This window comes from Petaurus breviceps, unplaced genomic scaffold (assembly GCF_028583685.1).
Source record: "Petaurus breviceps papuanus isolate PSGF00001 unplaced genomic scaffold, PetGlider_PUasm1.0 175, whole genome shotgun sequence".
Classification (NCBI taxonomy): Eukaryota; Metazoa; Chordata; class Mammalia; order Diprotodontia; family Petauridae; genus Petaurus; species Petaurus breviceps.
Genome location: NW_027185764.1, coordinates 27,953,032 through 27,980,242, shown reverse-complemented (window position 1 = coordinate 27,980,242; position 27,211 = coordinate 27,953,032). Strand labels below are relative to the sequence as shown.

Below are 27,211 nucleotides of genomic sequence, written 5' to 3'. Positions count from 1 at the left end.
TTTCTAGACACTTAGAATTGGAAGGGACTTTACAAGTATCTTGTGCTACCCCAATTTTACAGATGAGGAAACTGAGGCCCTGGGAAGGAAAATAACTTGCTTTAGGTCATACAAACAGTCAGTTGAAGAACCTGGACTAGAACCTAAGTGTTGACTCCCAGGACACTGTTCTTTCCCCTTTGATAGCACTATACAGACTATTAAATGCTATGTAAATGAATGTGAGTTTTTATTGTTACAGATGAGACCCACTGATTTACTTACTGTCAGAGAAGTAGTAAGTAACATCTGAGTTCAGCACAAAATAGACTTCCATCATTAAATCCAGGGTGCTTTCCTCTACCCTCTACAGTCATCCTTCCTAGTTGGTATCATCTCTGCTTCTCCCTGGAAAAGTACTGCCCAATATGTAATGTCTTATTTGTTTTCCTTTCCCAAACTGACCTTCCATTAATTTACAGTAGTGTGATTCCTTATCTCTTTACTTATTTCATAATGTCACAGATCCTGAGTGAATCAAAGCTTTAGAAAACATCTTCCCTCCTTTGAGGAAGTTTGAAACAATGTCTGAAAATTGAAATTCATTTGAATATTATATATTTTATGACAAAGAATGATAATCATCTGGAAGTGATCTCTTTTAAGAATTTCCCAGTAATAAAATCATCTATAAATAAGCTTGCAATCTAAAAGTAGCTTTTAAAAAATGTTGAAGTAGAGTAATACTAATAGCTGGTATTTGTGTAGCACTTTAAGGTTTATAAAGCCTTGCAAATATGATCTCATTCACCCCTCACAACTCTGGGAGGGAGGTACAACTATCATCCCCATTTTACAGATATGGGAACCGAGGCTGAATGACTTGCCCAAGGTCACACAGCTAATAAGTGCCTGAGAGTGTATTTGAACTCAGGTCTTCATGACTCCAGGTCCAGATCTATCCATTGCACCATTTAGCTGCCTCTAACAATTTACAAATGTGTTAACATGAAATAATACTTTACAAACCTTAAAAGAGCTATATGAATGCTAGCTAGTATTAGCTATTATTATGATTATTATAAAAGCACCCAAAAATCAAATGAGATAACATGCAAAGTGCTTTTTTCAAATTTTAAGAAGACAATATAAATGCTAACTATTATTATCACAAAAAATACGTAAGGATATTGGTGTGGGTGGCTTTGGGGAGCAGCATTTTCTTCCTATTGGATTTTTCTTGCATTTTTTTCTCTTATTCATGGTCTTGTTGTACTGAGTAGTACCTTTAACTCATGATTTTTGCTATCAGTTGTTCATTTTAAAATTAATCTCAGTTACTTTTTGCTGAAACATGGCCAGCTTGGCTCAAAAATGTGAGTGCACAGGCTCCATTCTGTCTATCTAAACCAAGCTGGTTCTGATTCACCTACCTGCCCTTGACTTTCCCTGCTCATGCCAGAAAACTGGTGGAGTTTTTTTCTCTCCACAAATAGAGAAGCTATCTGGGTCCAAGATGACAAACATGTCATTTCAGGTCATGCCCACATAGCTGGATCAGGACCACCATTTTGGCTGATTTCAGTTCAATTTTAATTTATTTTTAAAATTCAATTTGAATTTAAGGAGCACTAATTGTTACTAAATAAAATTCAATAAATACCCCCCAAAAGGCAATCCAACTGTTTGGATAAGTTGACCAGGGGACCTAAGAGATGGAAATGACCTTAAAGATCTCCTAGTTCAACTGAAACAGAAACGACCCTTGATATTGACTTACTAGCTGTGTGACCTTGGGCAAGTCACGTAACCCCAATTGCCCTGCCTTCCCCCCTCCAAAAAGAAAAAAAAGAAGCCTCAGATTAACATTATCTGTGTTGTATTATATTTTTATTTACTTTGTTGGAATTTCTCACTTACATTTTAATCTGGTTCAAGATGTATGTACTTGAGAGTTTTGCTGACCAGGAATTTGCTACCTCCGGTCTAGTCTAACCTCCTGCCCATTGCGAGAATTCACTTAAACTGCTAAACTAGCAATGAGTGTGGCCATACCTTCAATATAAACACATATGACAGAAAGAAGTAATACAAGTAAATTTATACACTTAATTTGGGATTATAATAAGGAAATGTGCCATTTGTAGATTGAGAAAATTCTATGTATCTCTAAAGTTTTATATATAGGGAATGAACTCATAGACCAAGAGCCAGTGGGAAAAAACCATGAATTTGGAGTCAGAGAATCATAGCTCTGGGGCAGCCAGGTGGCACAGTGGATAGAGTGCTGGGCTGGAGTTAGGAAGACTATCTTCCTGAGTTAAAATCTGGCTTCAGACACTTACTGGCTGTGTGACCCTGGGTAAGTCACTTAACCCTGTTCTCAGTTTCCTCATCTGTAAAATGAACTGGAGAAGGAAATGGCAAACCACTTCAGTATCTCTGCCAAGAAAACCCCAAATGGTATCATGAAGAATCAGACATGACTGACTGAACAATGACAGAGTTGGGAGGTCCTCAGAAACCTTCTAGTTCAACTCTTTCATTTTATACATGAGGAAACTAAGTCCTGTGGAGGTAAACTGACTTGCTCAAGGTCACACAGGTGATGGGCACCAAAGTTAAGGCTTAGGGCTCTTTCCGCTGTGCTACATTCCTTTTGAGGATATCACTTCAAAACCTCTCTCTCTCCAGCTGATGGCCTGGGTAACCTTGGGCCTCTCTGAGGGTCAGTTTCCTTGACTGTAAAACAAAGGGGCTGGACCTGATGATCCCTAAAGTGTCTTGTATGTCTAAAGTAAGCAAGCTGTCCAGAAAGCCTCTGTTCCTTACCACTGAAATTCCACTTCCTCTTTTTTTTAGTATCTCCATAAAATCTCCCACTCGGGAATTTCTGAGCTTTGAGCCTTCTGACTCATATGCCAATTCATTGTTCTAAAATTCCTTCAGATGCTGTTCACTTGTGTGAAGTCCCAAACTCAAAAAGAGGAAGGGTTTCCGTTCTGAAAGGACTGGAGACCTCCCAGCAAGAGGGAAAAGTACAGTAGAGAAGGACGTAGGATTCGGACAGATACGTGCTCTTCCTAAATTCTGTTATTTCTTTTCAGAGCTCCCAAGGGCTGGCGGCCTTCACGATTCCAGTGGCACAGTTCCCTTTCCCCTGGTGAGAAGGGGCAATGTCCCCAGCTACTTCTCCTGAGCCTGGTGGGGATGTGAGTGGAAGGCGCATCAGCAAAATCATTTTCTTCCTTTTCGTGTTTGGGGTCATCTTACTCTGTGCAGGAATCCTGCTTTCCATTTTTGGTTTTCAAACGTGCCAGTATGAAACTCTTCCTGACTGCAGTGCAGTCCTGAAAATTGTGGGGCCTTCATGTGCTGTGGTTGGCCTCGGAGCAATCATATTGGCCCGCTCCAGGGCAAAACTTCAGCTTCGAGAGAGGCAGCTGCAAGGCAACCAGGTTGACCCCGACAGCTTCTTTCTTTGTGGAGAAAGTCGCCAGTTTGCTCAGTTCCTCATCTTTGGATTCTTGTTTTTAACCAGTGGGATGCTGATTAGTGTGCTGGGCATTTGGGTCCCTGGCTGTAACTCAGGATGGCCCCAGCCACCATTTAATGATACGGACACTTCCAGTGCCGAGCCACAGGCATGTGGGTTTCTGTCTCTCCAGATAATGGGGCCTTTGATAGTGCTCATTGGATTATGTTTCTTTGTGGTAGCACACATTAAGAAAAGACACAACTTGAGCTCGAGCCAAGACTCTTCAGAGAGTGAAGAAAGGCGATCACACAACAATGAGCCTGTGCAAGTCACTGTAGGTGGGTAAATCATACCAATGTGCTGATACTGCGATTAGAGACTATTATGTTGTGAGTTTAGATTGGATGCTTTATGGTTCCCAAACCCGAAGTGATAAATGGTAAAAATTCCTCAGCCATCATTTTATATATGTTTATACTAAAAACCTGTCAATATCATTATTTTATTTTACCTGTAAGAGTTGTGGATCTCATTCAGTAGGCTCTGTAATGTAGCCTGATGCAAATAATGCAATCTCATCCATCAACATAGGGGGAATACTGACATTTGTGTTCTGTACCAACTCTCCCCCATGACTCCTTCGGGTGTGAGGTGTACCTTTTCCTGTTTTATGCCTCATATGATATTAATAATCACAAAGTGATTAAACAAATTATTTCTGTTAAGTGTTTTAAGGAATCTTATGTAGTTTGGGGAGACATTTTGTTGAAGGAAAACTTTTAGGGTTTTTTAGATCGTTGACAAATAATATTTTTTGAATCAACAGTAAGGACAATGAAATTTTACATTCTCAATTATGTGACAGTAAAGATGTGGTCTAGTATAGAATATTATTTGCAAGAGACTGACTTCATTCCTTTATCCTGCCTTCATAAAAAAATGTCCTCAATGTATGTGCAGGTTATTCTCAAAAAAATTTATAAGCAATGAGAAAATAGTTTGTAGGTTGGTAGTTATTGATGTTTTCTCAGTCCTCTTCTTGGGGGAAGGGGTAATAATAAGGTTTGAAGGTTTTTTTTCAAGCCTTCATCATACTCCCCTCTATTCATATAGGAAAAACTAACCAAATGAATAATGACTAGTCATTCTACAGGTGGGGAACCTGCAGCCTCAAGGCTACATGTGGCCTTCTAAGTCCTCAAATTTGTTCCCGTAAAGTTTGAATTCAATCAAAGGGCTGCACTTGAGGACATAGAGGGACACATGTAACCTTGAGGCTGTGGTTTCCCCATCCCTGGCATCTAGGCAATCAGTTCTCAAAGTGTTGTCTGAGGAGCCCTGGCAGTCCATGAGGTCAAATAATGATTTTCATAATTCTAAAATATTTTAGTTTCTAATATAGCTAAATAAGAACTCTTTGGCATCTTCAATAATTTTTAAGAATATAAAGGGGGTACTGAGATAAAAAAAAAAGCTTGGGAATTATTGATTTAGATCAAGATATGACATTGAATAGAAAAGCCATAGAACTGATCTATCCAAATGTATACCTTGAATAGACACTGTGGATAGAAAATGAGGTGGGCCCATTATTGAATAGACAGAGTTGGATTGCCTTTGGGAAACTGTGCAGTGCTTTAGTTGACCCCAAGCTTCTCCTTGAACTAAAGGCCCATCTATTCATTGAGGGATGCCATATAACTATGAGTCATGGAATCCTTGTTTCAGAAGAATTAAAGGAGGGAAGGGAAGGGAACAACCTTTTATAAAGCACCTACTTTAAGTCAAGCACTGTACAAAGTGTGGTAAGGGTCAGATATCATCTGATCCTTACAATAACCCTGTAAGATATTACCATTTTACACATTAGGAAATTGAGGCAGATAGAGGTAAAGTACATTGCCCAGGGTCACACAGCTAGTAAGAGTCTGAGACTGGATTTGAACTCAGGGTCTTCCTGACTTCCTGTGTCACCTAGCTCTCACCCAAAAGGACAATAGGAAGGAGTGCTGGAGGCACAAGTAGGCTGTACCATATATTACCAATGTATACATCGCCAGTAAAGAATTGCACAAGAGAAACCGCATAAGGGGGGCATCAGAGGTATGGCTGGAAGACAGGTGGGTCAGTAATGTACCAGGAGCCAGGGAGTGCAGATATACGACCTCCCCTGAACCCCTGGTCACAGCACAAGTTTAGGGAATGTAGAGGAAAGTGCCCAGCTTGATCTTAGGGGGAGGAGGTAGACCAGAGTTGTAATGGGTGAGAAACTGCTGATAGAGTGAGACTTGCAACCTGGAGGGAGTGCCCCCATCAGTGAGATCACAGAGCCACTGAAGGACTGCACATTGGTAGTACTTCTGAGGGTCCAGAGTTGAGGGATTTTCCCCTGAGATTCACAGCAAAGTTTTAGCAAGGCAAGAATTTAGAAGAATATACTAGAGGAACTGGAAATTTTGGAGCAAATAGCTACCAAAGCTAACATTTATATAGTGCTTATTATATGCCAGGGCCTGTTTACATCTACCAAGGGCTTTACAAATATTATCTCATTTGATCCTCACAATGACCCTGGAAGGTAGGTGTTATGATTATCCCCATTTTAGATGAGGAAACTGAGGCAAACAGGGTTAAGTGACTTACCCAGGGTCACACAGCTAGGAAGTGTCTGAGTCCATATTTGAAGGCATGAAGATGAGTCTTCCTGACTTCAGACTCACTGCTCTATCCACTGCACCACCTAGTTGCTCCTTGGACAGCTCTGCACCCAGACAAAATCTACCTCAGCAATTTGAGAGGCAGCTTGCTACATGGACAGAGCAGTGGACTTGGGATCAGAAAAACCAGTGTACAAATCTTGCCTCAGGTCCTTACTATCTGTGTGACCTTGGGCAAGTCACTTAATCTCTGGCATTTTCAAAAGCTTCTGCAAATGTAAAATAAGGAGGTTAACTCTCTGAGGTGTCTTCCAGCTCTAAATTTATGATCCCATGAGCCTCTATCATCACTTCTACTTCTGCTCTCTGAGATCACCCCCCTTTCATGCATCAGCTCTTCAAGAACTTGGCAATGATAATGTGTCCTTTCTTCTTGCCATCCTGGTCACCCTTTTGTGGGTGTGCTGCAGCCCATTGATGTCCTTCTGAAAACAGGGTGCCCAGAATATTCTTTTTTTTTTTTTGGAGGGCAGAGGGGAGGGTAATTGGGGTTAAGTGACTTGCCCAAGGCCACACATCTAGTAAGTGTTAAGTGTCTGAGGCAGGATTTGAACCCAGTTCCTCTTGACTCCAGGGCCGGTGCTCTATTCACTGCCCCTTGCCCAGAATATTCTTTCACTTTGTGGGAATTTATTTAATAGGATTCTCAGTCTAACCCATTGGTGGTGCATCCAGTGGTCAACCTGACAGGTGATAATGATTAGACTGAAGGGCTCTGGGCTCAGGCAAGCAATTGATCAAAAGGATAAAACCTGGCTCTGACATTTAGTGACCCAGGGCTATTCACTTAACTCCTTTTTACCTCAGTTTCTAACTCGTTGTGAGAAAAGCATTTTATAAGCCTTAGAGTGCTTTGGGTTTTGACTGATTATTATCATTAAAATGCCCTTTTAATAAGATAATAAAGGATAATAACTCATTTCTGTAGCACTTTTATATTCATAAAGTGCTTTCCTCATAACAACTCCATGAGGATTATTGGGCACAATATCAGGCCTGGAGTCAAGAAGACCTGAGTTCAAATCCAACCTAAGATGCTTATTAACTTTGTGATCCTGGGCAAGTTACTTAATCTCCATTGGCCTCAGTTTCTTCATCTGTAAAAATGGGAATAATCATAGCAACTGCCTTTCAGGGCTATTTTGAGGATCAAATGAAATAGTATATAATAATTATAAAGCTCTTAGCACAGGGCCTGGAATGTAGTAAGCACTACACAGATGTTAGCTGCTAATATTACTATTATTGTTGTTAATACTATCATCCTTACTTGCCCTTGATTATGCAGCCTGTATATGTCAGAGGCAGGATTCACATCCAGGCCTTATGCCTCAAAGTTGGCACTCTATTGTACCAAACTAGCTAAAGTGCTATAGCATATGATTGGAAAACCACCGGCTTGGCCTATTAAATCGTGCTTTCTGTAGATTCCAGAGCTCCATAAATCAGCACCAGTCGTTTGTCTCTTGGGGCTTAAAGCAAAAAAAGGAAAGCATGAACCATGCATTTTGTACCTTTTCAGGATCATTAGCTACTTCGGTCATCTATATTTAGTTGGTAAACTATATTTAGCTTTGCCTTGTGAAAAATTAGCCAGAGGTGATTGCAAAGGGCAAACAATTCCAGAGGTCCATCCCTAGTTGAAAAGGATGAAGAATGATTGGTAAGATGAACAGTAGAGCTTTTCTTGTTTGAGACTGACAGAGATAAATGCCCAGGGGCAGGAGACCACTTTTTTTTTTCTTTTAGTTGGTTAATTTAATTACTGAAGAGTCAATTCCTTAACTAGGCTTCTTGCTTTGTGTAGGGTTGACATTGAGGAGGGGCAGGGAACTCAGTATTTATAAATATTCAATAGGGTGATCCCAGATGCTGCCTAGTTTATTCACTTGGGTGTGACTGCACAAAAGAACACCTTTCTCTATGCACATTCCTTCATGCATATTCTCCACCCTATCTACATTCAAGCTAGGAATTGTGGGTGTTCGTATCATGACAATGAACTTGACCTAGATATTCTTAGTGACTAGATATTCTTCCATTGGGTTAGAAAGGGCACAGAGTAAGTTGTTTGGATTCACTAATGATGAAGGCTGCTAGGTGGCGCCATAGTGGATAGAACACCAGCCTCCAGTGAGGAAGATTCCTCTTTCTTAGTTCAAATCTGACTTTCAGACACTAATTTGCTGTGTGACCTTGGGCAAGTCACTTAACCCTGTTTGCCTCAGTTTTGTTATCTGTAAAATGAGCTAGAAAAGGAAATGGCAAACCATTTCAGTGTCTTTGCCAAGAAAAAGAATCAGACACAAATAAAAAACTACTGAACAACAAAAGAAATAAAGTTGTTGGTCTTTTGCATCAAACCAAGCAGATAGGCTCATTTGAAATAAGAGGTTAGTGGACCTGATTCTTGCCACAGAGTTTCTGTAACAACCAGTGTTCTCTGATTTCTTGGGCTCACAGGCTCATGGGATTTGGAGAATTGGAAAGAATTCTAACTATTATGTACCTCAACCCCTTCCTTTTATACACTAAGAAATTAAAGTCTAGAAAAGTGAACTGACGACCCAGATCACACAGGTATTAATGAACAGAGTTTGAGTTCAAACCCAAGTTCTCTGACAAATTTAATGCTCTTTCAACTATTTCTCCCATCCTAATAAAGAGGCTCAGTTCTGTTTCAATTTTGAGAGGCAAAATGGCAAACAAGGAAGAGCATTGACTTTTGATTTAGTAGTTATCCAAACTTTGCTACAATTAACTGTATCACCTTGGATGCGTCACTTCACCTATCCAGTCTACAGTTTCTTCATGTGAAACATGGGGAGATTGCTTGGAGATATAATCATTACTGGTCCTTCTGACTCCAAATTTTTATTTTACTCCATTGTTTGTGAATATATATGTATATGTTCAATTGTTTTTTTCAGTCATGTCTAACTCTTGGTGACCCCATTTGGTGTTTTCTTGGCAAAGATACTGGGGTGGTTTGCCATTTCCTTCTCCAGCTCTTTTTATAGATAAGGAAACTGAGGCAAACACGGTTAAGTGACTTGCCCAGGGTCCCCCAACTAGTAAATGTTTGAAGCCAGTTTTGAACTCAGGAAGATGAGTATTCCTGACTCCAGGTCTAGTACTCTACCAACTATACCACCTAGCTGCCCATGTATATAGTATTAGTATACAATTAGTATATAATATAATTAGTATAATACAATATAATATAATATATTAGCACATAATATATGAGTATATATATATAGCATATATACTATAGTATATGAGTACATACAGTATAGTACATAGCATACCAAAAGTGTACACACACACACACACACATATTCATCAACAATGGAGTATATATATATATATATATATACATATATATATACACACACATATAAATATATATATACACATATAAATATACATACATATATATATCTTGGACAGATGGTACAAATGGATAAAAAAAACTTGGGCTTGGGAAATTGTGAAATTTCTTAAATGGTTCCAATTTTTTCCCAAGGAATAAAGATTTCTTTATCTAATATCGATATTCTTGAGATGCTGCATTATGGCTGTAGTAATGGAACTTCACAGCCTCAGAAGAATTAAAAATGATTACCACAGAGAGAACAATGGAGAGATGTGTGGTAAACACAAGCAGATTGCAGCATGACAAGGAACTTTGAAGAATTGGAGTAAATTAGATAATTGGGAAAATGTTTGATCAAAATAGAAGATATACTGGTCACATGGGAAGAATGAAGGATGACAGGTGGAAAGGTCAAGTACTCCACAGGTATCCTCATGATCTCAGGAGGAAGTAAGCAAAATTTCCAGAAAGTAGAGTAGATATCCTGCTTAAGAAACTTAAGGAAGAACTCATGGCCAAGAGTTGAACAAGATGGGCACTCATGGATGGGGTGAGATCTGCTTTGTTGGAAGAGACATTCATATCAATGAGTCACAGATTCATTTGAACATATATATATATATATATAAATGTATACATATATACATATATGCACACACACCATATATATATATCACCTCATTTATGATTGCCAAAATAATATATCCACTTTTATTTTTCACTTTTCTGGATAAACTGTTAGGTACTGCTGAATGCTGACTTTCTCTGGTTTGAAATTATGGTTTCTCTTTGGGCTTCTAGAAAACAAGTATAACAAAGGTTCCTCCCAAATTTGACCCTTTGAAAGTAATTCCAGGATCAAGTAGTGCTTTGCATCTTCATCTATTCAAAACCATAACCTATGAGCCCCCATTGTTGTTTTCTCTTACCAGACCAAGCAGAAGACACTTTTGTTCAAAGCATAAGACATTTGATTAAATAACATAACAATATAAAAGACAAGGAAAATCCTACCCCACTCTCATACAAGTGGGGTTATACTAGACTACACATTGGTGGGAGAGGGAACACATCAGAAAAATATTGCGCTTGAAAGTCTACATCCCAGCTAGCTCTCCTTTCCCATCCCCATCACTGCCGTCTTGGTATACTGCCATCTTCTTCTCCTCTGCATTTTTTTTTCTATTGAGCTTATCTCCACTGCTATTGTCTTCTGGTCTTCTGCTGTGCTGCTCCCCTCGGTCCTTTGCTGATTTTCACCCCTTTTCCTGGTCTTCCTTTGAATTGAAATTTCTAAGTAGCCTCTTCCCCCAAGAGGATGTGCTTCAGCTTCTTTTAGCTCACAATTCCCATGGGGCTTTTTAGCTCTTTTGAGAATCAGATCCATGGCTGTATCTGGTTAGCCAGTCAGCCTTCAACTTTGGTTAAATCTATTCTTTTGTACTGCTTTATTTCAGTCTGAACTCAGTCTACTATTTTAATTGGGTTGGCAATATTCTTTTTGATTTCTATCATGCCTTCGGTCTTTAGTCAAGGTCTATGCAAATTGTCTCCAGAAACTTTCTTAGCAAGACTGGAGGGGAAGGTGAAGAATGTGATATTTTGTCCTGCTTTTATGAATGTACTAAAATCACTGTTCACTAAGTCCCCACTGCTGGTCCCAGGATTGTTATTCAGTCATTTTAGTCATGTCCAACTCTTTGTGACCCTCTTTGAGGTTGTCTTGTCAAAGAAAGGAGTTTACAATTTCCTTCTCTAACTCATTTTACAGATGAGGAAACTGAGGCAAAAGGGTAAAGTGACTTGCCCATGGTCACACAGCTATCTGAGGCCAAATTTGAACTCAGGTCTTCCTGACTTTAGGCCTGGCACTCTACCCATTGTACTACCATGCTGCCTTGTCTATATAAATAGGCTCTTACCCGTGATTCCAAGAAGCTGTAGCATACACCAGTAAAACCTCCTCACCAGATGGGGCTCCAGGTTGAGGGTAACTGACAAACCTCAAACATGTTGGTGAGTTAGAGGGATGTCTAACCAAATCATAGGAAGATTTCCTATGGCAGAATAGGGGGATGGTTTTTTCCAAGCCATGATGGTGGTGGAAGCAGACACTGTGGAGTGCTTAGAGCCTGGTTAGATTATCACAGGTGTTAAGGTCATCCATTGCATTCAGTTGTCTTGACTTTTGTCCTGCCACTGGACTTCAATGACCCTGGAAGAGAGAATGAGGCCGACAGCTCTGTGCAGCTCTGCCTCCCTTAACTCTGATTTGTGCATGAGCCAAGGCATCATCCTGTGATGTCATCTTCAAAAACAAAGGACGCACGACATCTACAGTCTAATTAAGCACAGAAAATACATACAAAATGAATATGCAGGAATTTTGAGAGGGAGGACATTTGGATGCTGGTTGGCACCAGAAAAGACTTCTGGGAAAAGAGAGCACATGTAACTGAATTTTAGGTTGGACTATGCTGACTTGTCTATGCTTTTTATCCCAAAGGGTACACCTGTGTAATGGAAAATGTGGTGGACTTGAAGCCAGGAAAGGAGGGGATCAAAGTCCTCCTCTTGAGATAGCCATGTGATTTCAGTCAAGTCTCTAATCTCAGTTCTTTCATTAAAAAAAAAATGGGGATAATATTCCCAATGGTAACTCCTTCATAGAACTGTTGTGAAGGTCAGATGAAATAATGTGTATCAGATGTTGCATCAGTGTCATTTATTATTATTACCTGGATTTTTTATTTTGCCTTACATGGATGGGCATTCTTAAGAAGTCATTCCTTTTGCCTTCTTGCTATTAATTATGCACTTGTTTCCTTAGGTGATGCTGTGATAATCTTTCCGCCTCCACCTCCACCTTATTTTTCGAGTGCTTCAACATCTACAGTGGCAACACATAACTCAGCATCTAACAGTTTGCCTCTGAGTGAGAACCCACCGTCATACTACAGTATTTTTAATTATGGGTAAGACTTCCTACTTTAATTTCTGGGAATGAAATGCTTAACCTATATCCTTGTAGCCTGCAGGATAATTTAAAGTTATTTGATTCACTTTACTATGTTTTTATTCTTACCAATTATATACAGGGTCCCAAAAGTCTTAGGGCAATTCTAAGCATTACAGGGCAGATAAGTGGCACAGGTGGATAGAGTGCAGGGCCTGAAGTCAGAAAGACTCATCTCCCTGAGTTCAAATCTGACCTCAGACACTTACTAGCTGTATGACCCTGGGCAAATCACTTAACCACGTTTGCCTCAGTTTCCTTAGGTGTAAAATGAATTGGAGAAGGAAATGGCAAACTACTCCAGTATCTCTTCCAAGAAAACCCCAAATAGGATCACAAAAGACTTTTGGTATACCCCATATAAAAATTTAGGGAGAGAACTGATTAATTTTCCTCTTATACTATATCTTTGGGTTTTTTTACTCTTTTTGGGGGGAGGCAATTGGGATTAAGTGACTTGACCAGGGTCATACAGCTAGTGTCTGAGGCTGGATTTGAACTCAGGTCCTTCTGACTCCAGGGCCAGTGCTGTACCACCTAGCTCCCTCTTCTTATGCTGTATCTTGAATTCAGAAAGATTTGCCATCCTACCTATCCCCCTCTAAAACAAATGCATTCCTCTCACTTGTGCAATATCATTTTTACTTGGGAAATCCAGTGTTTTCTACGTGCCGCTAGCTTGGTCCTCATTCCTGTGAATCAGGTACAAAATCACTTAGGGGACACAGAGACAGAAACTTGCCTAACTCGAATGTGGTCCCACAACAAAGGGAAGAATAACATAGGTAGGAGTGGAGACCATGCATCTTGCCTAGACCAGTGGTCTCTGCACTAACCCAATTTCCTGATTCCATTAGGCTTCTGTCAGCAAAGGAAGTAGGAGCAGAAACTGCCTAGTACTAATGCATCTGGTCAGTTCAGCCTGCCCCCCTGGGGCCCAGCCGGACCAAGGAGAGGGATGGCTGTGTGATGGCACTCAGAGTCTCAGCTCCCCTGCCCAGGGAGCCATGCAGGCTTATGTGGGTCATCAGCATAAAAACATCTGTTGATAAATTTTCTTTGTAGCTCTAGGAGCTGCATGTTTGTGGCAAGCCTTATGTTAGCTAGCTGAAAAAAGGAAGTGGGATCCTGGCTGGCCCCTTTCACGAGCAGTTTTATTTGGTGAAATTCTTCTTCCTTATCTGTGGGTCTTGATTTCACTTTGAAGTAGTTTTTTTCCACCAAAAAAAAAAAATTCAGAGAAGGTTCATTTGTGCATTGCAAGAGAATTTTTTTTGGGGGGTACAGGGAGAATGGGATTGGATAAAGTGAATTGAAAGGTGAATATTAACAGTGTTTGACTGGGCATGTTCACCTGTGGACAGAAATACCTCAAATTAAATCACTAATGAGCTCGTACTTGTTCTAACTTGTCACTTGTCTAAGTGTCTATCATTATAAGCCTGGATAGTATTAGTTATGTTTTGAAAGTTATTGTGAAACCACCTGATGAGACTCTCAGCTCTCTCTGAATAGATTTGGGGTTTTTTTCATTGCTTCTCAGTGTTGTTGACTTTGTATTATAGAAGTCACTTTTCCAAGAATAAAATAAGGTTAAAACAAATTGTTTTCCAAATTACTGTGGGAGGCTAATTAAGAAGACCTCTACTACTCTGTCTCTTATGGATGATCTCACTTCTTTGGTTCTTTTTCAGCCTAACTCCATCCCTTTCCACACTGCTCAAGGTGGCTTTCAGTCTCCACTCCTACTGGGGACTTCTCTAGACTAGCTATGGCCTGCCAACTGATGACTCTCCCTTCCCAAAGCTCCCATCATTGCTTTGCCTTCTCAAAACCTTCTTAGGATCACAGAATCCCAGGATTTAGATCTGGAAGGAACTTTAGAGATCATTCAGTTCAATGCCCTCTTTTCATAGATCTAATCTCAAGTTAAATGACTTGCCCAGGGTCTCATAGCCTCAAAGTCTCCCACACACTTGATGACAAATCCTGAATGGTTTCCATTATACTCTTCTTGGACTGAGGAACAGTGTGGCATGATGGTTAAGATTTCAAGTTCAGTTTCTGACTTACATGGTTGTATAACCTCATGCTCATGACTTAACTAACACAGCCTCAGGCAACATGTGGCCTACCTCACCAATACTACAAATTGAAGAAAAAGTTCCTATGTACATTGCAAAAGGGATTTTCCTCACTTGGGAGTTCCTTATATCTATAAAGCCACAGGTCCTGTCTTTATCCTTATTCTTGGATAGATCCATGAAATGCAGAAGATTTGTCTTAACAGATCATGCATGATATGAAGCACCTAGCATTCCTTTCTTCAAGTACTCTAATTTTATGAGTATTTATTGACTACTATGTTCAGAATACAATGTTTAGTACTGGAAGTACAAATGTTGAAAGGATGTTATAGTTCTGCCCTATTATATTTGCCTGATGACCTGCAAATACTTTTCCAGGGAGAGGAAATTGAGAATAAGCTTTTGTTGTTGTTCAGTGATTTTTCAGTTCTGTCTAATGACTCCATTTGGGGTTTTCTTGGCAAAGATACTGGAGTGGTTTGCCATTTTCTTCTCCAGCTCATTTTATAGATGGAGAAACTGAGACAAACAGGGTTAAGTGACTTGCCCAGGGTCACACAACTAAGAAGTATCTGAGGGGCAGCTAGGTGGTGCAGTGAGTAGAGCGCTGGCCCTGGAGTCAGGAGGACATGAGTTCGGATCTGACCTCAGACACTTAACACAAAAAAACTAGCCATGTGATCTTGGGCAAGTCACTTAATCCCAATTGCCCTCCAAAAAGCAAAAAAAAAGCAAAAAAAAAAAAAAAAAGAAGTATCTGAGTCCAGATTTGAACTCAGGAAGATGAATGAATCTTTCTGACTCCATCCCCTGTAACGCCTAGCTGGAAGGAGCTTAGCTGGTGCAATTCAGAGAGGCAGCTCTGTGCTGGACCACCACAGTTTTTGATCATTAGTAATTCCTCTGATTCTAGTGAGCACTGTATGTGGGCATGTAGAGCATGGGTACACTGGGCCTGCTCTGTATATACCTCTCTGACTCAGGAGCTACCTGGTCCTCCAATTATGATGGGAAGAGGGCTGGATTTGGAGTCAAAGTCTTGAGTTTGAATTCTAGCTCTGTATCCTTCGGCTTCAGTCTCCTCATTTAAGAAATGAGGTGGGATTAGACAATCTCTAAGGGCCTTTCTAACCTTTAATCCTTTGCTCTTGTCTCTCCAAACTGAAATAGTCACCAGGGAACACCCAACGATGTCATAAAGGGAGGAGACCCAAGACTGACCCCAGGGGAGCCAGGGCCATCAGCCTCACCTGGTCTCCTGGTATGCATTCCATTCATTCTTTCTGTAATGCTGGCACTTTCTTACCACCCTGTGTCTGTATGGGGGTGGTGTGGGTGCTGTTTTATCTCTTGGGTCACGTAGGTTATGTGTGTCCAGATGGTTCCATGGCTCACAAGGAGGCCAGAATAGCTATTTCTAGTATCTCCTCCCACCCTTTTCCAAGGAAGACTGATTCCTGCCAGGAGAGAAAGAAGGAGGGTGGGGCCAGAAGATGGCCATTCTCCTCTCCTCAGAGAGAGGTGGTACTGGGTTAGATTTATATCTATCTGCTCCCTTAAATATTATTAGTCTAGGAGAAGTATTTGGGTCAGCTAGGTGGCTCAGTAGAGAGGGTGCTGGGCTTGGAGTCTGAAAGACTCATCTTCCTGATCTGGTCCCAGACACTTACTAGCTGAGTAACCCTGTGCAAGTCACATAATTCTCTGTTCCTCAGTTTCCCTATCTGTAAAATGAGCTAGAGAAGGAAATGGCAAACCACTCCAGTATCTTTGCCAAGAAAACCCCAAATGGAGTCGTGAAGAGTCAGACGTGAAAGAACAACCACAAGGAGAATTGGTTTTTTAGGTTTAAGCTAAGCTCCTAATCAGTATCCCTTAATAGAGAAGGGAGGCCCCAAGCTATCTAAGGCTTGACTCCCTTCCCACCAGATGACAGCGCCACAATGGAGCAAACAGGCAAAGAGCAAATAGCCAAGAAGCCCATCTACCCAAACAGAAATCAGAAAAGGAGAATTCATACCAGACAATACACAGAATAATAACCAAGAGAGAGTCCCAGATCTGACCAAAATGGAATGCCCTGAATCCTCTGCTATAGCAAGCAAATTGGGAGAGGGACATGATGGAGATTGCCAACTCTTCTGCAGGTCTTAACCTTTTTTTTTTTTTTGGAGGGGGGAAGCCAGGGCAATTGGGATTAAGTGACTTGCCTAAGGTCACCCGGCTAGTAAGTGTTAAGTGTCTGAGGCTGGATTTGAACTCAGGTTCTCCTGACTCCAGGGCCAGTGCTCTATTCATTGCACCTGAAGGTTTTATTCTTTCCAGAGTCTTTGTCTCTCTTTGGAGACAGGAAGAGAGGTTGGAATAACTTATCTCCTCTCTTGAATCTAAAAGTAAGAAGAGCCCATATCTCTCCTCTCTCTAGTTCTTATTGACTGCCTACCCCTCATTCAGGTACATTGAGTAATCTGTCTCTACCAGTGAGGAGAGAGTCCCATATAATTAGCCCTTTGAATCAAGGATTACATTCACAATTTCTATCATATGTCACAAACTATCATATGTCAATGCCTTCCCTACTCTCTGGTCTCCCTAAATAGCCCAACAAAAGTGCCACTATAATCACATGATCAGGATAGCTACTCTTGTCTTAGCTGCTCCCTACTATGTGAGGAGAGTCAAAGGGAAGTCTGACTGAGCATGAGTCTATTAAACATTATATATTATATATGAGGGAGCCCACCCTCCCTAATATACTCCTTTGTAACATAATGCTATCAAGATTACAATCTAATTCTGGATATGTAATCCATTATACTACAGATGCAAGGTACAATGGAAGGTAGGTTGTGAAGAGGGGAAAGGATAAATTAAGACAAAGTGGTCTAAGAAAATACATATGCAGAGGGAGAAAGCATTTTCATTTATTTATTTATTTATTTATTTTTTGCCTTTTGGAGGGCAATTGGGGTTAAGTAACTTGCCCAAGGTTACACGGCTAGTATTTTTGTGTGGGTGTTAAGTGTCTCAGGCCTGAACCGAACTCTGGTCCTCCAGACTCCAGGGCCGACACTTTACTCACTGTGCCACCTAGCCACCCTGAAAAAGCATTTTTAGCTGACAGTAGCAGGAAAGCTTCATGGAGTAGGTGGTACCTGCTGGACCCTGAAAAAAGAGAAAGAGGTCATCAGGCAGGGCTAAGTGGGAAGGAGGACATTCCTTGGATGAGGGTTGGGAAACAGCCTGCAAGAATGCATAAAGATGGGAGAGCACAGGGTGAGATCAACCAGGAGTCTGGTTTGGCTGGGACATAGAAGGCATTATGGGAAACAGAGTGAAATGGAGCTGTAGTGGTAGGTTGGAGTGAGATTGTGGAGGACTTTAAATGCCACATGAAAGAGTTTATGTTTTATCCTAGAAGGAACCACTGACATTGTTTTTTGTTATGGTTGTTTTGTTTTTGTTTTTAGTAGAGGAGTACCTTGGGCAGACTTCGGTGGCAGGTGGATCAGAGAAAGGAAAGACAAGAGCCAGGGATACCAGTTAGAAGGCTGTTATAGTGGTCTGGACAAGAGGGGATGAAAGCCTCAGCAAGGACAGTGGTCATGAGAGAAGAGAGAAAAGGACAAAAATGAAAGAAAATCTGCAGGACTTAGCAGCTGATTGGAAATGAAGGATGAAAACAAGGAGAAAGTCAAAGGTTACTAAAAAATGTTGAGACTGAAGGGCTGAAAGTAAAGAATTCTTCATCCAATTTAGTGTTAATCCATTAAACTGGTAGATATAAATAAACCATTTTCTTAGCACTATACTAGTCACTGATGGGAATATAAAAAGAATTAAAAGATAAAGTCACTGCCCTCCAGGAATTTACACATTGATTTTCATGGAAAAGATATAGATCATAAGAAGCTAGTACATAACCATACTGGGTAGAATGTGATTAAGTCTTAAATTCGTGATACAGACAGTGTGCACCACAATATCAGTATGGTAACCTTATTTTTTCAGTTGAGAAAGTGGAGGCTTGTAGTCTGAGAAAGTCTATTTCTTTGTAAAAATTTTGTTAAAGAATTTTTCCTTTTGTTGAAATTGGACCATTCCTAGAAGTCAAAAGATGCATAATCATTATAATTATAGGGCCTCTTGGAGAAGATTGGACTTGAGCTAGACCCTAGATCAAAGAAGATGCCCGGCACACAGTAGGTGCTTAATAAATGTTTGTTTTCTTCCTTCCTTCTCTAAAGGATTAGGACAGATAAAGGAAGATCAGTGACTGGGAGAACAGTGGGATTAGTACAGATTTCTAAAGAAAGTTGCAGAGTTCCATTTTAGATCTGTGACTCTGAGGTGAAAGTGATGTATACAAGGGGAGATAACTTGTAGTTATTTTGAGTGGATTAAATCATACTGGACATTTAGGTAAGAGATCATGCTGGAGACAGAGATGTGGAAGTCATTAGTGCTAATAAAAGTCATTAAACAGGATCAGTTTCTGGAGGGAGAGAATATGTTAAGAAAAGAGCAAAGGGCCAAGTACTGAGCTATATGAAATGTCAATGGCAAATAGTGTAGGAAAGTAAGACTTGACAGAGAAGATAAGGGAGAGGTTGTGAGAGAGGAAGACAACGAGGAAAGAAAGTGAAGTCTTAGAGGAAATAGAAGAGTTTCTTTTATTTTTTTAAAGAAGTATTATTTATTTTTTTGCATCTTAAAAAAATTTTGAGTTCCAAATTCTCTCTCTCCTGCCAGCCCCTCCCTCACAAATTAAGAAGGCAAGCAATATATAAATTTAAATGCAAAGTCATGCAAAACATTTACATACTAGCCATGTTACAAAAAAAAGCAAGAAAAATAAAGAACAAAAAGAGTTTGCTTCTGTCTGCACTCAGAGTTCATTAGTTCTCTCTCTGGAGGTGGATAGCATTTTTCATCATGGATCCTTTGGAATTGTGTTGGATCATTGTATTAATCAGAGTGGCTGTCTTTTTTTTGGAGGCAGGGGAGCAGGCAATTGGGGTTAGGTGACTTGCCCAAGGTCACATGGCTAGTAAGTGTTACATGTCTGAGGCTGGATTTGAACTCAGGTCCTTCTGACTCCAGGACCAGTGCTCTATTCACTTCACCACCTAGCCACCCTAGTAGCTGTCTTTAATAGCTGATCATTACAATATTTCTCTGTGTACAATGTTCTCCTAGTTTACTTCACTTTGTATCAGTTCATATAAGTCTTCTGAGGTTTTTCTGAAATCATCCTGCTTGTGGTTTTTATAGCCCATTAGTATTCCATCACAATCATATATCACAACTTGTTTAACCATTCCCTAATTGATGGGCATCCCCTCAATTTTCAATTCCTTAGCACCACAAAAAAGAGCTACTATAAATATTTTTAAAATATAGGTCCTCTAACTTGTTCTTTAATCTCTTTGGGATACAGACCTCGTGGTGGTATTGCTGAATCAAAGGGTAAGCACAGTTTTATAGCCCTTTGGGCATAGCCAGAAATTATTCTCCAGAATGGTTAGACTAGCTCAAAGTTCCACCAACAGTGCATTCGTGAATCTATTTTTCCACATCTTCTCCAGCCCTTGTCATTGTCCTTATCTGTTATGTTAGCCAAACTGATAGGTGTGGTGTGAAATGCTACATCAGAGTTGTTTTAATTTGCATTTCTCTAATCAATAGTGATTTAGAGCATTTTTCCATATGACTATTGATAGCTTTGATTTCCTCTTCTGAAAACTGCCTGTTGATATCCTTTCACAATTTATCAATTGGGGACTGGCTTTTATTTTTATAAATTTGACTCAGTTCCCTATATATTTTAGAAATGAAGCCTTTATCAGAGACTTTATCAATTCCTCCCCCCCCCCCAGTTTTCTCCTTTCACTCTAATTTTGGTTACATTAGTTTTGTTTGTGTGAAAATTTAATAATTTGGTGTAATCAAAATTATCCATTTTACCTCCCATGATCCTCTTGTTTGGTCATAAACTATTCCTTTATCCATGGATCCATGAACAGATAAATTTTTCTATGTTTCCCTAATTTACTAATAATATCACCTTTTATGTCTAAGTAATGTACTATTTTGGCTTTTTCTTGTGAGATGTTTGTCTATACCTAGTTTCTGCCAAATTGCTTTCCAGTTTCCCCAGCAATTTTTGTCAAAGAATGAATTCTTGCCCCTGAAGCTTGGACCCTTGGGTTTATCAAATACTAGATTACTACAATCCATTATTACTATATATTATGTTCCTAATCTATTCCACTGACCCACCACTGTATTTCTTAGCCAGTGCCAAATTGTTTTGATGATTGCTGCTTCATAAAAATGTTTGAAATCTGGTACTGCCAGGCCACCTTCTTCACATTTTTTTTTCTCATTGATTCCTTTGATATTCTTGGCTTTTTGTTCTTCCAGATGAATTTTGTCTTTTTTTTCTAATTCTATAAAATAATTCTTTGGTAATTTTATTGGTGTGACACTGAATAAGTAAATTAATTTAGGTAGAATTGTCATTTTTATTAAATTACCTCAGTCTACCCATGAGCAATTAATATTTCTCCAATTATTTAGATCTATATTTTTTGTGAAAAGTTTTATAATTGTGTTTGTATACTCCCTGGGTTTGTTTTGTCAGGTTGACTCCCAAAGTATTTCATAATGTCTGCAATTATTTTAAATAGAAGGAATTTCTCTTTCTATCTCTTCTTGCTGGGTTTTGTTGGTGATGGTGAAATGGGTTTATTTTATATCCTGCAACTTAGATAAAGTTAATTGTTTCAACTAGTTTTTTTTATTGATTCTCTAGGGTATTCTTTTTTTTAAAAATCTTTTTAAAAGCAATCGGGGTTAAGTAACTTGCTCAAGGTTACTCAGCCAGTTATTTCTGGGTGTGGTGCTAAGTATCTGAGCCCAGGTTTGATCTCCAGGTCATCCCGACACTGGAACCAGTTGTAATGCCAAGCAAAGGCAACTTCCCAAGGTTCAGAATACCAGCATAGGTGCTCTCCATTTTATTCAGTGACAAATTAAGAACAGAGAAGATCAAAATATGACATCATTCAAAATGCAGCATTTACTAAAGGTGATTCAATAATCTCCAATACTACCTGATTTAATCAAGTACTACCCCCACCCCAGGACATTACATTCATTTAATCAATTACAAAGTCCCTGTTCTAAATACTACTCCAAATCTAGGCTGTACCTTCATTTAGTCCATCACAAAGCCACTCTTCTCAAATGGAGATTAGTTTCCAATCATAAGTAAAGTACATTCATTTGTTCAATCATAGAACACAAAAAGGTCAAAAGTTCCCCACCCCTGGATCACAATTGAATCTACCCCAGAGTTACAACAAGTTTAAACACAGAACTTAATACCCAAATGGAAGTCTTTTCTTCATCTTGACAAGAGGCAAGTTCTCAGCAATCTTTGTTCCTGGGGAGACAAAGCTTAGCAAGGTCACAAGATACATTGCCAGTCTCCTCATTAATTCATTCTCTGTATGCAGAATAGTCCTAGGACCCCTGAAAACATTAGCAAAACCCCCTTCCAGGATTTCTGTAAACATACAACAAGAAAATCCTTCTTCAGGGCTTCTGAACCAACAGCAAGGTTCTAGGACCTCTGCAACAACAGCACTGTCCTTCACCAGTGTACACAATTCATTTTCTATCTGCAGAACAGTCTCTGGAGCTCTGAACCAACAGCAAGGTTCCAAAACTTCTGCAACAACAGGACTGTCTTTCTCCAATGGACAAATCTGGCAAAACAACATCAAAACAGACAGACAAAGTACCAGCATAACAGCCATGTCTCCTCAGTCCTTGGCAGCTCTGGGCGGCAGGTCTCAAAAGTCCTGGGCAATTCAAAGTGGCCCTCAGCAATCCTCTCAATCTCTCTCTGCCTCTAAAAGGGTGCTGCTTCCAAAAAGTTCTTCTGCCTCTCTCTTGTGTCTCTCCAAATTTATGTCACCAGCTCCTCCCAGTCCAGCCCTCTCTTTTCACATCAACAAGTCCATCCCACAAGCGGGATTAAAAAGCTCTGGGTTTTAACACAATCAATTTGAAAACCAAGCCACTACAGGGAGATCTTTATATTCCATTTATTCCGTTACTATCACACCAGTGCTCTTACTCGCTGAGCCACCTGGCCGCCCCTAAGCAATTGGGGTTAAGTAACTTGCTCAAGGTTACATGGCCAGGTGTTTCTGGGTGGGTGCTAAGAGTCTGAGCCCAGATTCGATCCCCAGGTCATCCCGACACTGGAGCCGGTGCTGTTACTCTCTGTGCTACCTGGCAGCCCCGATTCTCTAGGGTATTCTAGGTATACCATAATATCATCTGCAAAGAGTGATAGTTTTGTTTCCTTGTTGCTTATTCTCATCCCTTCAATTTCTTTTTTCTTATCTATTGTTACAATGAACATTTCTAGTACAATATTGAATAATAGTGGTGATAATGAGTATCCTTGCTTCAACCCTGATCTTATTGAAAAGGCGTCTAGTTTATCCCCATTACAGATAATGTTTATTGATGGTTTTAGATAGATACTACTTATCATTTTAAGAAAAGCTCCATTTATTCCTATGCTCTCTAGTGTTTTTAATAGGAAGGGATATTGCATTTTATCAAAATCTAGTTCTACACCTATTGATATAATCAGATGATTTTTTTATTGCTTTTGTTATTGATAGTCATTTACGTTGATAGTTTTCCTAATCAGCCCTGCATTCCCAGTATGAATCCCACTTTATCATAGTATATAATATTTGTGATATGTTGCTATAATCTACTTGCTAGTCTTTTATTCAAAGTTTTTGCATCAATATTCATTAGGGAAATTGGTCGACAGTTTTCTTTCTGTTTCTGCTTTCTCTAGTTTAGCTATCAAAACTGCATTTGTGTCATAGAAGGAAATTTATAGGACTCCTTTACCTATTTTTTCAAGTATTTTATGTAGTATTTGAATGAATTATTCTTTAAATATATGGTAGAATTTTCTTTTGAATTCACTTTCTTCTGGGTTTAGGGAACTCATTTATATCTTGTTAAATTTCTTTTTCTAAAATAGGGTAATTGAAATATATTTACTCCTATTAATCTGGGCAATTCATCCTTTTGTAAATATTCATCCATTTCACTTAGATTGTCAGCTTTATTGGTACATGATTTGGCAAAATAATTCCTAATAATTGCTCTAATTTCATCTTCAGTGATAGTGTATTTTATTTGCCCTTTTCATTTTTGAGACTGGTAATTTGGTTTTCTTTTAAAAAAAATTAGCCAATACTTTATCTATTTTACTGTCCCCCCCCCCATAAAGCCAGCTCCTACTTTTGTTTATTAGTTCAATGGTGTTTTTTACTTTTAATCTTCTTAATCCCTCCTTTGATTTTCAGGATTTCTACTTTGTTGTTTAATTGGGGATTACATTTTTTCTAGTTTTTTTTTTTACTTGCATGCCCAGCTCTTTCTCTTTTTTGCTTGATGTGAGCATTTTGAGATCTGATTTTCTCCCTAAGTACTGCTTTGTATGAATTGCACAAATTTTGGTGTGTTGTCTCATTGTTGTCATTATCTTTAATTAAATTATTGATTGTTTCTATGATTTCTTTTCAGCCCACTCATTCTTTAGGATTAGATTGTTTAGTTTCAAATTAATTTTTAATCTATGCTTCCAAGGTTCTTTATTTAATGTATTGTTATTCCATTATGGTCCTAAAAGATTATATTTGATATTTCTGCTTTTCTGCATTTATTTGTGAGGTTTTGATGCGCTAATTTGTGGTTAGTTTTTCTGAAGGAGTTATGTACATCTGAGAAAAAGGTATACTGTTTTTCATTTCCATTCAATTTTATCCAGAGATTTATCATATCTAGCTCTTCTAAAATTCTATTCATCTTCTTAACTAAAAAAGAAGAGTTTCAAGAAGGGAGGGGTGTCTGAAGAGTCAAATACTGTAGAGGAGTCTAGCTTTATCTAAGACAATTCCATTTCACATATCCTACCTGCATTTCAGTGAAATTAGGCCATTCATTATTCCCCCAAAAGGTCCCAAGTCCTTGTGCTTTTACTTAGGCCTATATAATAACACACTAGGAACCAAGGGAGTATTAAGATGAGTAAAAAAAAGGCCCTTGTGCTCAAGAAGCTTACGTTCTAGAAGGGGGAACAATTAGGTGTACACACATATAGATCTAACAGTTCTTAGGCTAGGATCATAGATTTAGAATTGGACCCAGGTCTAATCAGGCCATCAAGTCCAATCTCTCCATTTTATGGAATTTTTAAATTTTATTTTTATTATAAAATTTTATTATAAAATTCTATTTTATGGAAAACAAGTCTAGAGAGTAAGGTGAATAGCCCAAGGTCATGCATTTAACAAGTAACAAAGTTGGGGTCTGAACCTATGTCTTCTGACTCCAGATCCAGTGTTCTTTCCAATACGCCAGCCCTAGAGCACATAGTTGAAGCTGTGTTTAGCTCATGTATAGAAAAAATAGTTAGACGAAGAGGCTGGATCTTTTCGTGACACCTGGAATGCCTTCTTCTGCATCTCTGACAATGGAAATTCAAATCCTAACTGTCCATCCTAACTTAAATATTGCCTCTTCTAGCACCTAGAGATGCACCTAGGAGATTCAGTGGATAGGGCACTGGGCCTAGAGTCAGGAAGAAGACCTAAATTCAAATCCAGTCTCCAAATACTTCCAGACAAATCCAGGCATTTCCTAACTGTAAGACCCTGGACAAGTCATGTAACCTCTGCCTCAGTTTCCCTTTCTGTAAAATGGAAACCGTAATAGCACCTACCTTCCAGTGTTATTGTGAGGATCATGTGAAATAATATTTGTAGAGTGCTTATCAAAATCCCACACTTTACAAGGAGCCTTTCATGATCTCCCTTGATGTAAGAGACTTCCCTCTGCTGATTATCTCCAATTCATCCTGTCTGCATCTCTTTTGTGCATGGATCTTTGCATGCTGTCTCTCCCATTAGATTATTGAGAGCAGGGACTGTCTTTTGTTTTTCTTTGTAATCCCAGCACTTAGCCCAGTGCCTGGTGCACAGTAGGCTCTTAAGACATGTTTATTGATTGACTAATCATTTCCCTTGGGCTGATCCTGAGCAGTCTGACAGCATTATTCCCCAGTTTAAGCATGCTGCCTCCCAGTATCCTGCCCCTACCTTCCTCCCCCTTGCATGGCCACAAGCTCACTCCCAGCCATTCCTGGGGAAGAGGTAGAGGAGCAGAGGGAATGGGGCATTTAACTCTCATTAATGAGTTGGACATGAGTTCTCTTCCAGCTCTGAATTTTTGTGATTTTCTGGCTGTCCAAAAGTAGGAGGGGCTGCTTGGGAAGATAATGAGTTCAACTTAATAGAGATGTTTACTCAGATCACTGTAGAGGAATTTTTTTTTTTGCAGGCATGGGTTGGGGTAGAAGGCTATAATTCTGTGCCTTCACATCATTCAAAGAATGTCCCTCTCATTCTCTCATGCTTTTTCTTCCTCTTTTTAATAGGACCCAAGTTCCTGAGGTTCAAGGAGCAGTCTCTTATAGAGATCCTGAATCTATATATGCAATTTCTGGAACTAATTCATCTCCAGAGATGTCACCTGCCTCACATATTTCATCTGAATTACCTCCCAGATATGAAGAAAAAGAAACTGTGAATGTTGACCATCCCATCTCTTCTATTTCCTCTTCTTCATCTTCTCAACCTTCTCCACCATGAACCATAAACTGATTTCACTCTTCTAACTTCTTGTTTATGATGGATCATGCATTTATTTAATTTGTTTTTATAATAAAAGCATACAACAACATTTGGTTATGCTTTAGTTTTCATAGTCAACAACTTTTCGTGAGGATAGACCAAGGTTGGTCAGTACTGGTTCTTTGGAGTGGGGTGCTCCCAAGTTCAACTAATAGCAGCCTTGGCTAATGGTTAACATGCTCATTTATGGCTCTAATGCCAATCAGCTCTTTGAAAAGAAACAGGAACATGACCACTGTCTAATTTTCCTTCGTGCAGTTTTTATAAACAAGACAATTAGGGAACCTGCATCTTGTGACAGTTACAAACATGCTGTCACACTGGGGTCTAGCTGAAATGCAGGCCTTAGGGGCTGTGCTGTGGGATCAATTTATAGGTTCAACCAGTTTTAAAAGAGCCTTTGGGCACTTCCTAAACTGGATCCCTTTGGAGGGCATCCTGGGCAAATTCTACTCTATAGCCTTATGGTGAGGTCTGGATGCATACTTGTATCACATATATAGTTATATATAATGTATAATACATGTGTATCTGTACATATATATCAATATCTATGCATACACACATATACATATATACATACATACAACACACATATATACATAAACACACACACATATACTGTTATCTCGAGAGGTATGTCATTGAGAACCAACCATGGTGGGATAGAGAAGCCAGGCAGACCTGGGTTCAGGTTCTCCTTCTGATGTATATTGGCTGATCCTCCAGTGAGTGGAGTGTTCTAAACCTACCT

The 27,211-nt window shown here is 39.4% G+C and overlaps 1 protein-coding gene across 2 annotated transcripts in view; it reads left to right on the top strand.

Annotated features, from left to right (window-relative positions):
- TMEM171 (transmembrane protein 171) overlaps positions 1–26,506 on the top strand; it is a 28,569-nt gene extending 2,063 nt beyond the window's left edge. The window contains exons 2-4 of one of the 2 annotated variants that reach the window (XM_069085402.1): positions 3,087–3,795; positions 12,384–12,528; positions 26,202–26,506. In XM_069085402.1, coding sequence (XP_068941503.1) covers positions 3,156–3,795; positions 12,384–12,528; positions 26,202–26,415 — 999 coding nt within the window. In that variant the 5' untranslated portion in view covers positions 3,087–3,155 and the 3' untranslated portion in view covers positions 26,416–26,506. Of the gene's footprint in view, positions 1–3,086; positions 3,796–12,383; positions 12,529–18,796; positions 18,926–26,201 lie in introns of those variants that run through there. The other variant, XM_069085403.1, reaches the window with a different exon arrangement.
- The last annotated feature ends 705 nt before the right edge of the window (positions 26,507–27,211 follow it).